Raw genomic sequence first — 12,500 nt, forward strand, 5'->3', positions numbered from 1 at the left:
TAGGATCACACTCTTCTGCATGAGTCCTGGAGCTACTTCAGCCTCTAGTTTTTACAGATTCCTTTTCAGGGATCTTGGGATCGTGCCTAGTGCTCCTATGACTATGGGTACGATTTCCACTGGCATATCCCATATCCTTCTTATTTCTATTTTCAGATCTTGATACTTATCCATTTTTTCCTTCTCTTTCTCTTCAACTCTGGTGTCCCATGGTATTGCGACATCAATGAGTGATACTTTCTTCTTGACTTTTGTCAATCAACGTCACGTCTGGTCTGTTTGCACGTATCACCCTATCCGTTCTGATGCCATAGTCCCAAGGATCTTTGCGTGATCGTTTTCTTATCACTCCCTCAGGTTGGTGCTCGTACCACTTATTACTGCAAGGTAGCTGATGTTTCTTGCACAGGCTCCATGGAGAGCTTTTTGCCACTGAATCGTGCCTCTTTTTGTAACTGGTTCTGTGCAAGTGCCGGGCATTCGCTTGCTATGTGGTTTATGGTTTCATTTTTTTCGTATTGCACTTCCTACATATGGGAGAGATGTTATTTCCGTCTATCGTTCTTTGAACATATCTGGTTCTTAGGCCTGATCTTGTGCCGCTGTTATCATTCCTTCCAGTTTCCTTCTTTAGCTCTCCCCTCTGTAGCCATTGCCATGTGTCATCGCTGGCTAGTTCTTTAGTCTGTCTCATGTATTGTCCGTGCATTGGTTTGTTGTGCCAGTCCTCTGTTCTGTCTGTCATTCTCCTGTCTCTGTATATTTTTGTGGGTCTTCGTCTACTTTTATTAGTCCTTCTTCCATGCACTCTTTAGCCACTCGTCTTCACTGGTTTTCAGATATTGCCCCAGTGCTCTGTTTTTCGATGTTTGACGCAGTCCTCTATACTTAGTATACTCTCCCTCCTTCCTTTCGTATTTGCTCTTGGGTGTAGTGCTTTGTGTATTATTATTATTATTATTATTATTATTATTATTATTATTATTATTATTATTATTATTGCTGCTCAGGAGATGAACCCTATCATTATATATATATATATAATATATATATATATATATATATATATATATATATATATATATATATATATATATATATATATATATAGAGGATAGGTTTCATCTCTTGAGCAGCAACAACAGCAATATAATAATAATAATAATAATAATAATAATAATAATAATAATAATAATAAGTATCGCTCATTGATGTCGCATATCATGGACACCCAGAGTTGAAAAGAAAAAATGGATAAGTATCAAGATCTGAAAATATAATAAGAAGGATATGGGTATATGCCAGTGGAAATCGTACCCATAATCATAGGAGCACTAGGCACGATCCCAAGATCCCTGGAAAAGAATCTAGAAAAATTAGAGGCTGAAGTAGCCCCAGGACTCATGCAGAAGAGTGTGATCCTAGAAACGGCACACATAGTAAGAAAAGTGATGGGACTCTCCCTAAGAGGCAGGATGCAACCCGGAACCCCGCACTATAAATACCACCCAGTAGAATTGGAGGACTTTGATAGACAAAAATAATAATAATAATAATAATAATAATAATATAATAATAATAATAAAAAATAATAATAATAATAATATAATAATAATAATAATAATAATTAGATGAGAAAGAAAAGAGCCACCAATTGATAAGTATCATAACCTGAATTAGAAATAAGAAGGGTATGGGGTATGCCCGTGGAAATTGTGTGTGTGTATATATATACACATCATATTCATGCATGCATACATACATACATATACATACATACATACATAATCATACAGATACACCGAGCATTCTCATTAGCTCAAGACCAGCTCTACTCTCATTTCTCGCGGTTTTCAACCAGCAGCGAAAAAAAGGAACCGTGTACCTTGTAACCAAGACTCCTTCGAAGCTTATTCCTACGTCAGACGAAGTCCAGGAGTGAATTACTCAGAATCTCCTTCATTCCTTCATTCCTTCATTCCTTCGCCCGCTGAATTATGCAGGATTCCATTCGTTCCCCTTAATCATGTCTCGGGGACGACTGTAATTAATCATGGCCAGGTCAGGCAGAGCAAGCATATAGCTCGTATTCCCCCCCCCCCAACCCCAACATGCCCCCCCCCAACCCCAACCCCAACAACCCCCCCTCCAACACACCCGGCAAGGCTGTGTAACTCAGGTTGTGTGTGCACCTGGTTTACACAGCTTGAGGTGGTTTGCGGTGTACCGAGTGGTTGCTGACGGTACACGAGTCTATACGAGTCTCTCCATTGGTAAACGAGCTCAGGGATAAATAAGTTTGTGGTATGTGTGTAGTTTATCCATGGGGGAGAAGTAGTTTTAATTAATTAGAGTTTTTTTGTGGTTAGTTGATGTTCGTAAGATTTGGCAGGAGATAGGGAGTCCTTAAAAGATTTCTATATATATATATATATATATATATATACTATATATATATATATATATATATATATATAAATGAAGGCACGCGCAGCTATACGTAAAATAATTCTTTTTGAAATTAGTAATTGAAAATGACAGTTGCTTTGAAAGCCTTGAAAATTTTGAATAACATTATGTTGGATCTTATAATATATATATATATATATATATATATATATATATATATATATATATATATATATATTATATACATATATATATAAAGGAAATTGTAAACATGTATATCAATGCATATTATAATCCTTTTGAAGTTAGTAAACCTTTTTAATCTATGAATAAATCACTCAAATACCATTTTGTCGATTTTTCAGGCGTCATCAATACATATAATACTCCTTTTGAAGTTAGTAAACCTTTTTAATCTATGAATAAATCACTCAATCCATTTTCGATTTTTCAGTGTCATTCAAATTACATACGAACCCGCCATCTTATTTGCATAACACTGATAAGCGATTTACCTATGCATACGTTTCTAAACAGGTAAACATATTTTCATTTACATACAAGAATCCTTATGAATGCCTGTAAATAACCTGAAAAAAAAACACTAAAGTACAACCAAGGAGTTTGCAAGGAAATCCCTTTAGGAACTCAGAAAGATGGCAGTATTGCAAAATTGGATGATTTTGAGTTACAAAGTCTCAAGTTCTCGTGCGATTAAGAACGCCAGAAGATGGAGCACAGTTAATTACAGGTTTAATAAGTTAATTAAAGCCTTAGTACGAGTGGCAGCTGAGATGGGCTCTTCCTAAAAAGAATGAGAGGATGACCAGCTGAAAAAAGAAAGGTAGGTAACCTTTCACAGAGAAAGCGAAGAAAGTGGAGCCGTGGGAAAGGAAAGGAAACTTTCTCAAGAGGAGAAAACGAAGAAAGTGTAACCAGCTGAATGAAACATGGTTGTAATTTATTTATGAAACAAAAGTTTTATTGTTAGAAATGGAGAGCAGATAGTATTCACAGCAAGATGAGTGAGAATAAGAAGAACAGTGACGAAGAAGAGAGATAATTAGGAGAGGGAAAGGAAGAATTAATGTAGTTTATCCACACGAAATACCAAGGCTTCGTTAATTTATTAATCCTTGCGTAAAGAGAGACAGAGATAGAGAGAGATAGAATGTAAGTTCTATCATAAAAAATTTGTATACTTTCTCCATCGAGAGAGAGAGAGGAGGGAGAGAGAGAGAGAGAGAAAGAGAGAGAGAGAATGTGAAGTTCTGTTATAAAAAATTTGTGTACTTCCACTTCAGAGGGTGAGAGAGAGAAAGAGGGAGAGAGTCAGTGCCAAGTTCTGTTATATAAATTTTGTTTACTTTCACATCAGAGAGAGAGAGAGAGAGAGAGAAGAGAGACAGACAGACAGACAGACAGACAGACAGACAGAGAGAAGAGCTATACAAATTCGTATTACATACAGTGCATTTACTTCACTATCGGAATGTAATTTCCTTTCAAAATACAATTCAGAGAGAGAGAGAGAGAGAGAGAGAGAGAGAGAGAGAGAGAGAGAGAGAGAGAGAGAGAGAGACGTATAGGAGCGGCATCATATTTCATTTCCACCATACACATTTCAACACCGTCGAAATCTGATTCCTCCCCTCCGCCGTATAATAGCGTATCATACCTGTCCTTCGCCGCTGGCACAACATTTGAAACATTTTTTGACTTTCAACCATTTTAGACATTTTCTGCAAATTCCCACTTAATCCGGGCAGCCATATGTTCCGGTTCCCACGATCGCTGAGGCGTTTTGATACCGCTGCTGCTTACTGTATTTTTTTTGTTTATGTTCTTGTTGTAGGCATTTAGGTTGGTTGTTATTGTTGCTGTACGCATTCCCGTTGGGATCTAAGTTATTCTCATTGTGTACTGTACTGGATATGAAACGATATTTGTGATATTTGTGGCTTCATATTTGTGAACATAAATTACATAAGTCAGCCACCAGTGGACTTGTCAAAATACTCTAAATATATAATATATATATATATATATATATATATAATATATATATATATATATATATATATATATATATATCTATATATATATGATATAAATGTATATATATATATATATACCTATATATATATATCTATATATCTTGCATATACTATATATACATATATATATATATATATATATTATATATATTATATATATATATATGCTTATCACATTACCGTGATTCATATACATACATCGAGCTACAAATGTCCTTTAATATCTAATTCACTCTTCCTCGGAATTAATATATTTTTCATATATGTTTAACCGAGGGGAAATTTTTTAGTCGATAAGAGATTTGTCGGCTCCCAGCGACAAATCTCTTATCGACTAAAAAACATTCCCTTACGGTTAAACACATAAGAAAATATATTAATTCCTTGGTAGAGTGAATTAGATATTAAAGGACATTCGTAGCTCGATATATATATACATATATATATATATATATATATATATATATATATATATATATATATATATATATATATGTATATGTTATATATATATATATACATATATATATACACACACACACACATATATATATATATATATATATATATATATATATATATATATATATATATTTATATATATAAGTCATATCACATTTCCGTGATTCATATACATATATCGAGCTACAATGTCCTTTAATATCTAATTCGCTCTACTCGGAATTAATATATTTTCATATATGCTTAACCGAAGGGGTGGGGAATTTTTTTTTTCTCGATAATAGATTTGCCTGGACCAGGGCGCGAACCTATGGATCCTTTCAACCCAGGAACGTCAGTGAAGCTTTACCTACTACACCACCGCGAGAGGTGTAGTAGGTAAAGCTTCACTGACGTTCCTGGGTTTGAAAGGATCCATAGGTTCGCGCCCTGGTCCAGGCAAATCTATTATCGAGAAAAAAAAAATTCCCCTTCGGTTAAGCATATATGAAAAATATAATTCCTTTCCGAGGTAGAGCGAATTAGATATTAAAGGACATTGTAGCTCGATTTATATATATATATATATATATATATATATATATATATATATATATATATATATACATATATATATATATATATATCTAAAAAAAATCACCATAACGTGACTGGAAAATCTTCAAGTAATCAAAGTCCACAATTATGTAAAATGTGTATTAAAATTACATACATAAAAAACGGGAGCTTCCGTCTACTTAATCAGTAGACCTCATCAGGCTGATGAGGTCTACTGATTAAGTAGATGAAAGCTCCCGTTTTTTATGTATTTTTAATACACATTTTACATAATTGTGACTTTGATTACTTGAATTATATATATATATATATATATATATATATATATATATATGTGTGTGTGTGTGTGTGTGTGGTGTGTGTGTGTGTGTGTATTACTAACATGACCACCCATTTTTTATGAGCTCCTGTTAGTAATTGTAATAATACACAGAACGAACGTGTAAATTATAAAGTTAATATATATATATATATATATATATATATATATATATATATATATATATATATATGTATTCTATATAAATATATATTTACATATACACACACAAATCATAAACTAAATGGTGCCTCCTGTTTAGACAGCATAACCTATCACTTACTGATCTAAGTCGTAGGAATGTGAAACAATATGCATATCTTATCACCGCCTTGAATCTCGGTCACGTCATATAAATTCAAATGAGATGAGGAGACTCTTCTCAGAAAGAGCCTGGGGCATCAATGTTCATGATTTTCATTATGATCTCCTTCCTCGAAGTGTACTTCGAAAATGGCAGTAGGAGAGATTCTATACAAGTTTTCAGAAGATATACTTTTTTATATGTCTTTTTGCATCATAATAATAATAATAATAATAATAATAATAATAATAATAATAATAATAATAATAATAATAATAATAATAATAATAATAATAATGGTGCTATCACAGTCCTCCAATTCGACTGGGTGGCATTATTATTATTATTATTATTATTATTATTATTATTATTATTATTATTATTATTATTATTACTACAGAAAGTTATAATAAAAACAAAAATAAATTATTATTATTATCATATTATTAATTATTATTATTATTATATTATTATTATTATTATTATTATTATTATTATTATTGTTATTATTATTATTATTTTACCTAAAAGTGAGCTACAATTAGTTTACAGAGTCGTTGCTGTTTGAATTTTTCAGAGAGGAAAGCAGTTGCAAACTTGAGTAATTTTATGTCCGACAGATACACTAAAATTGTCAAGAAGAGAGACAACTCTACGGAAAATGAACGCCATATTACACTTACTTACACCGTTACTCCGTACCCGATATCGATCATTTTAGTCAAAAGCATCTCCAAAAGGGTTTGAAATAAAAGCATTTAGGTTGATAGTATCTTATTTCAAAGAAAAATATTAGATACGCTAACCGGCTACTATCATATCCTTCCAATTATAGGTTTTTTATCTTCTCTAACTTAGCGCTCATTAGGAAAAACCAAAATTTTGTTTATTTGAGATATGATAAATGATTAAAATTCATTTATTATTTTCGTTTATCATCTCATTTAGAAAAATAAATCACAAATGACATTATGTTAAATGTTGTAGCGAAATTATGTAAGTAGATTGCAATTTTTTTTAACGATTAACGTAAAGAATTTTGCAACGCTAAACATTACTAGATATTACATTGTTGTTTGCCAAGTATATTTTATCTTTAAAACCAGCACTTATATATGACGCATTTTTCTCAAAAAAAAAAATAATAAAAGAAATTACCCAAAAATATATCGAAAGCGTAAAACACTCCTCATCCCAAATCCTATTAAAGGTCCTTCGACAGGTACCGTAGCGGTAAGGTAATTCCCACCCCCCCCCCCCCCACCCACAAAAAAAAAAAAACGAAACGTTACTTCCGAAGAGGAAAATATGGTTCCTAAAGAAAATAAAAAGAGAGAGAGAGGCTTACTTTTGAGATTTTATATATATATATATATATATATATATATATATATAGTATATATATATATATATCTTCGGAATCAACATCTCCTAGATACCACATTTTCCCATCAGAAATCCAAGACCCAGTTATCTTTAACGATGTTGTTTAGAAAAATAAAATATTGTAGCATTTTCCTTTTTTTTTTTTTTTTTTTTTTGAAGTGAAAATATCCTGAAGATGTTTGCGTTTTTTTTTATTAACTTGCCTCGGAAGAAACCCAGCGCCGGCATCGCCCCCCACCACCACCAACCCCAGAGCAGGAACCGCCCGCCATCACCACCAACCCCAGCGCAGAAACCGCCCCCTACGCCACCATCCCCAGTGCCAGCACCGCCCCCCTACCAAGACAATCCCCAGCGCCAGCACTGCCCCCAACCACCACCATCCTCAGCGCTCCACTGTAGCGCCAGCACCAGCCCCCCACCACCAACAACCCCACTGCCAGCACAGCCCCCACAACCAGCACTTACCCCAGATCCAGCACCGGGCCCCCACCACCACTAACCCAAGCGCCAGCAATGTCTCCTCACCACCACCAACCCCAGCACTGGCAATGCCCCCCACCACCACCATCCGATATGCCGGCACTACCCCCAACCAGCACCCAGAGCCATCACCAACCCACCACCACACTGTCCCTAGCACTGGGACCGGCCCCCCAACACTTCCAAAACCAGCACTGCCACTGCCCTATATCCCCCTACCACCACCAGCCCCATCGGCCAGCACTTGCCCCCCTGACCAACACCATCCCTTGCGCCAGCTACGGCCCCCCCCACCACCACAAACCCCACCACCGCCACCATCCCACGGCCCACCCGCATACCACCACCCCAAACCCCCCACCGCCACCATTCGGCCCACCCGCAACCACACCAACCACAACTGGCACCACTCCCCGTCCCCCCACCCACACCCATAACCGCCACAAACCACAGCGCCATGACCCCCCACCACCACCACCATCCCACGTACCGCCGCCACTATCCCCGGCCCCCCAGCCACCACCCACCACAGCCACAAACCCCAGCCACCACCATCACCGGGCCCCCCACCACCACACCCCCACTGCAACCGCCACCAACCCCAGCGCCGTGACCATCCCAAGTCCCCTCGATACCGCCTACTACTGCCACCAACCCCAGCACTGTGACCCCTCACCACCGCCACCATCCCCGGTACCCCCCCTACCACCCACGGCCGCCACCAACCCTAGCACCATGATCCCCCACCACCGCCACATACCCCATCGCCGGGACCTGCCACACCGCCACCATCCCCGGCCCCCCCGACCTCCGCCGCCACCACCATCTCACCCCGGCGCCACCCCCACCGCCACCATCCCCGGCCAACCACTGGCCACCACCCGCCACCACCACCGCCACCATCCCAGGCCCACCACCGCCACCTAAAAAAACCGCCACCCACCACCGCCACAATCCCTGGCCACCACCGTCCACCTCCCGCAAAACCACCACGCCACCACCCGCCACCCACCACCGCCACCATCTCCGGCCCACACCGCCACCTCCCGCACCCACCACCGCCACCACCACCGCCAGACCACTGCCCCAACTACCCGCCAACCCTACACCGCCACCATCCCCACCCACCCACCACCACCCCCGCCACCCACCACCGCCACCAATCCCCTGGCCAACCCACCGCCACCTCCCGCCACCCCCCCACCGCCACCCCCGGCCACCCACCACCGCCACCAATCCCCGCCCCCCCACCACCCGCCACCTCCGCACCACCACCCGCCACCACCCCCGCCACCCACCACCACCTCCCGCACCCACCACCGCCACCATCCCCTTGCCCACCACCGCCACCATCCCCTGGCCACCCACCGCCACCTCCCACCACCACCACCGCCACCATCCCAGGCCAACCACTGCCCCACCACCCGCCACCCACCACCGCCACCATCCCAGGCCCACCACCGCCACCTCCGCCACCCACCACCGCCACAATCCCCGGCCACCACCGCCACCTCCCGCAACCCACCACCGCCACCACCCGCCCACCCCACCACCGCCACATCTCCGCCCACCACCGCCACCTCCCGCCACCCACCCCGCCACCACCCCGGCCCAACCAACGCCACCTCCCGCCACCCACCACCTCCACCATCCCCGGCCCACCCACCGCCACCTCCCGCCACCCACCACCGCCACCCCACCCGCCACCCCACCACCGCACCAATCCCCGGCCACCCACCACCGCCACCATCCCGCCACCCACTACCACCACCATCCCCGCCACCACCACCGCCACCATCCCCGCCACCCCCCACCCCCCACCGCCCACCGACCCCACCCGCCAACGCCCCCACCCCACCACCGCCACCATCCCCGGCCACCCACCACCACCTCCCGCCCACCCACCAACGCCACCACCCCCCCCCTGGCCACCACCGCCACCCCCCCGCCACCCACCCCCCCCGGCCCACCACCGACACCTCCCGCCACCCATCAACCGCCACCACCCGCCACCCCACCCCACCGCCACCAAATCCCCGGCCCACCACCGCCACCATCCCCGGCCACCCTTACCCACCCCATCCCGCCACCACCCACCGCCGCCACCATCCCCGCCCACCCACCACCGCCACCCACCCTGCCCACACCCGCCACCCACCACCGCCACCAATCCCCACCACCCACCCACCACCTCCCCCCCCCACCCACCGCCACCATCCCCTGGCCCACCACCTCCCGCCACCCACCACCCGGCCACCCCCGGCCCACCCACCCCCGCCCACCAATCCCCGGCCCCCACCACCACCCCCCCCGCCACCCATCAACCGCCCACCATCCCCCCCACCCCACGCCAGCCTGGATCCGCCACCCACCACTCCCCGACCGCACCCACCTCCCCCATCTGCCCACGCCAACCATCCCCTGGCCCAACCACCCAACCACCTCCCGCCACCCACCACCGCCACCCACCACTGCCACTACCCCGCCACCCACCACCCCCCACCTCCCCGCCACCCACCACCACCTCCCCCACCACCCCACCGCCACCATCCCCTGGCCCACCACCGCCACCTCCCGCCCCCCACCCGCACCACCGCCACCCACCACTGCCACTATCCGCCACCCACCACCGCCACCATCCCCGCCACCACCACCACCTCCCGCCCCCACCACCACCTCCCCGCCACCACCACCTCCCCTGGCCACCACCGCCACCATCCCCTGGCCCACCACCGCCACCCACCACTGCACTATCCGCCACCCACCACTGCCACTATCCGCCACCCACCACCGCCACCTCCCAGCCACCCACCACCGCCACCCCCCACCCGCCACCCCACCACCGTCACCATCCCCGGCCCACCGCCACCATCCCCACGACACCACCACCGCCACCCACCACCGCCACCCCCCACCGCCCCACTACCCCCTCCACCCACCACCGCCACCTCCCGCCACCACACCACCGCCACCCACCACTGCCACTATCCGCCACCCACCACCGCCACCATCCCCCCCGCCACCACCACCTCCCCGCCACCCACCACCATCCCTGCCCGCCCACCACCGCCACCATCCCCTGGCCCACCACCGCCCCATCCCCTGGCCCCCACCGCCCCCACTACTGCCACTATCCGCCACCCACCACTGCCACTATCCGCCGCCACCCACCACCGCCACCTCCCGCCACCCACCACCGCCACCACCCCCACCCCTCCCACCACCGCCACCATCCCCGCCCACCACCGCCACCATCCCCGACACCACCACCGCCACCCACCACCGCCACTACCGCCACCCACCACGACCATCCCCGCCCCCACCATCCGCCACCCACCACCCCGCCACCACACCCCTGCCACCCACCACGCCACCCACCACCGCCACCCACCGCCACCGCCACTACCGCCACCGCCACTCCCACTACCCACCACCGCCACCCACCACCGCCACCATCCCCACCCACCACCAGCCGCCACCCACCACCGCCACTACCCGCCACCCACCACCACCGCCACCATCCCCGCCACCCACCACCACCACTACCCGCCACCCACCACCACCATCCCCGCCACCCACCACCGCCACCATCCCCGCCAACCACCACCACCGCCATCACCCGCCACCCACCGCCACCCCCACCACCGCCACCCACCACCGCCACCCACCACCGCCACCATCCCCTCCACCCACCACCGCCACCCACCACCGCCAACCCACCACCGCCACCCACCACCGCCACCATCCCCGTTCATTTCATTCTTCTTCCTCGACTCTCGTACATTCTCCTTCCTCTTCTTGTATTACGTCCCAAGTTCTGTTCTGGCTCCACGTCTTCATTCTTCTTGCTGGCCAGTCTTGCTTCCATCATCCTCTTCCCATTTCAAATGATGGTGCGTCGCACTTGCCCCTTCGGTTGCAGCTGTCGTACACCATTACAGAAATATCCTAAACACCAAAATTATCACTTGGGCAATGCACAATTGGGCACATGAAAGCGTCGCCTTCTGTCATTTTCCTCCTCTTCCTTTTCCATTTTCATTTCCTGCACGTTGATCAACTCTTTTATGTTCCTTATCAACTTTTCCGTTTCTCTTTTCCACTTCTGATTTTCCTCCATCGACTTGATGACCTCATTTTCCAGACCTTGAATTTTCTCTCTACAGTTAGTTAATTCCTTTTCCAACTGTACAATCTCCTCGTCCTTTTCTATGTTCAAATCCTGCAGGTTTCTCACTCTTCTTTGAGGTCGTTCATCTCTTTTTCCATTTTGGTTTTCAAACCTTCCTTTTCACATATCAAGTCGACGATTTCATTTTCCAAAACATCAATTACTTCTCTGCAATCAGTTAATTGCTTTTCCATCTGTCCAATCTCTTCGTCCTTTTCCTTGTTCAAATCTTCTAGGTCGTTCAGCTTCTTTTCCATTGTCGTTTTCAAACTTTCCTTTTCATACAGCAAGTCGACAATTTCCTTTTCCAAAACGTCAATTACTTCTCTACAGTCAGTTAATTGCTTTTCC

General features: G+C 45.8%; 2 protein-coding genes across 2 annotated transcripts in view; one reads left to right on the forward strand and one right to left on the reverse strand.

Annotated features, from left to right (window-relative positions):
- The first annotated feature begins 8,011 nt into the window (after positions 1 to 8,011).
- LOC135220528 (basic proline-rich protein-like) lies at positions 8,012 to 11,973 on the forward strand. The gene is made up of 3 exons (XM_064257713.1): positions 8,012 to 8,642; positions 8,887 to 9,369; positions 9,431 to 11,973. Exons 1-3 carry the CDS (start codon positions 8,012 to 8,014, stop codon positions 11,971 to 11,973), a joined length of 3,657 nt encoding a protein of 1,218 aa, XP_064113783.1.
- Positions 11,974 to 12,211: 238 nt separating this feature from the next.
- The window catches only part of LOC135220537 (centriolin-like), a 2,439-nt gene continuing 2,150 nt past the window's right edge, over positions 12,212 to 12,500 (reverse strand). Inside the window, exon 1 of the mRNA XM_064257725.1 lies at positions 12,212 to 12,500. This exon is cut by the window's right edge and continues 2,150 nt beyond it. Coding sequence (XP_064113795.1) covers positions 12,212 to 12,500 — 289 coding nt within the window.

This window comes from Macrobrachium nipponense, chromosome 20 (genome assembly GCF_015104395.2).
Source record: "Macrobrachium nipponense isolate FS-2020 chromosome 20, ASM1510439v2, whole genome shotgun sequence".
In the NCBI taxonomy this organism is placed as follows: Eukaryota; Metazoa; Arthropoda; class Malacostraca; order Decapoda; family Palaemonidae; genus Macrobrachium; species Macrobrachium nipponense.

What these genes read in the sequence shown, in the direction of transcription:
- LOC135220528 (XM_064257713.1), top strand. Translation starts at nt 8,012, where the DNA reads ATGTCTCCTCACCACCACCAACCCCAGCACTGGCAATGCCCCCCACCA. An exon ending in CTGCCACCAACCCCAGCACT is followed by an intron (nt 8,643 to 8,886) that starts GTGACCCCTCAC and finishes CCACCATCCCAG; the next exon opens with GCCCACCACCGCCACCTAAA. An exon ending in CACCTCCCACCACCACCACC is followed by an intron (nt 9,370 to 9,430) that starts GCCACCATCCCA and finishes CCACCATCCCAG; the next exon opens with GCCCACCACCGCCACCTCCG.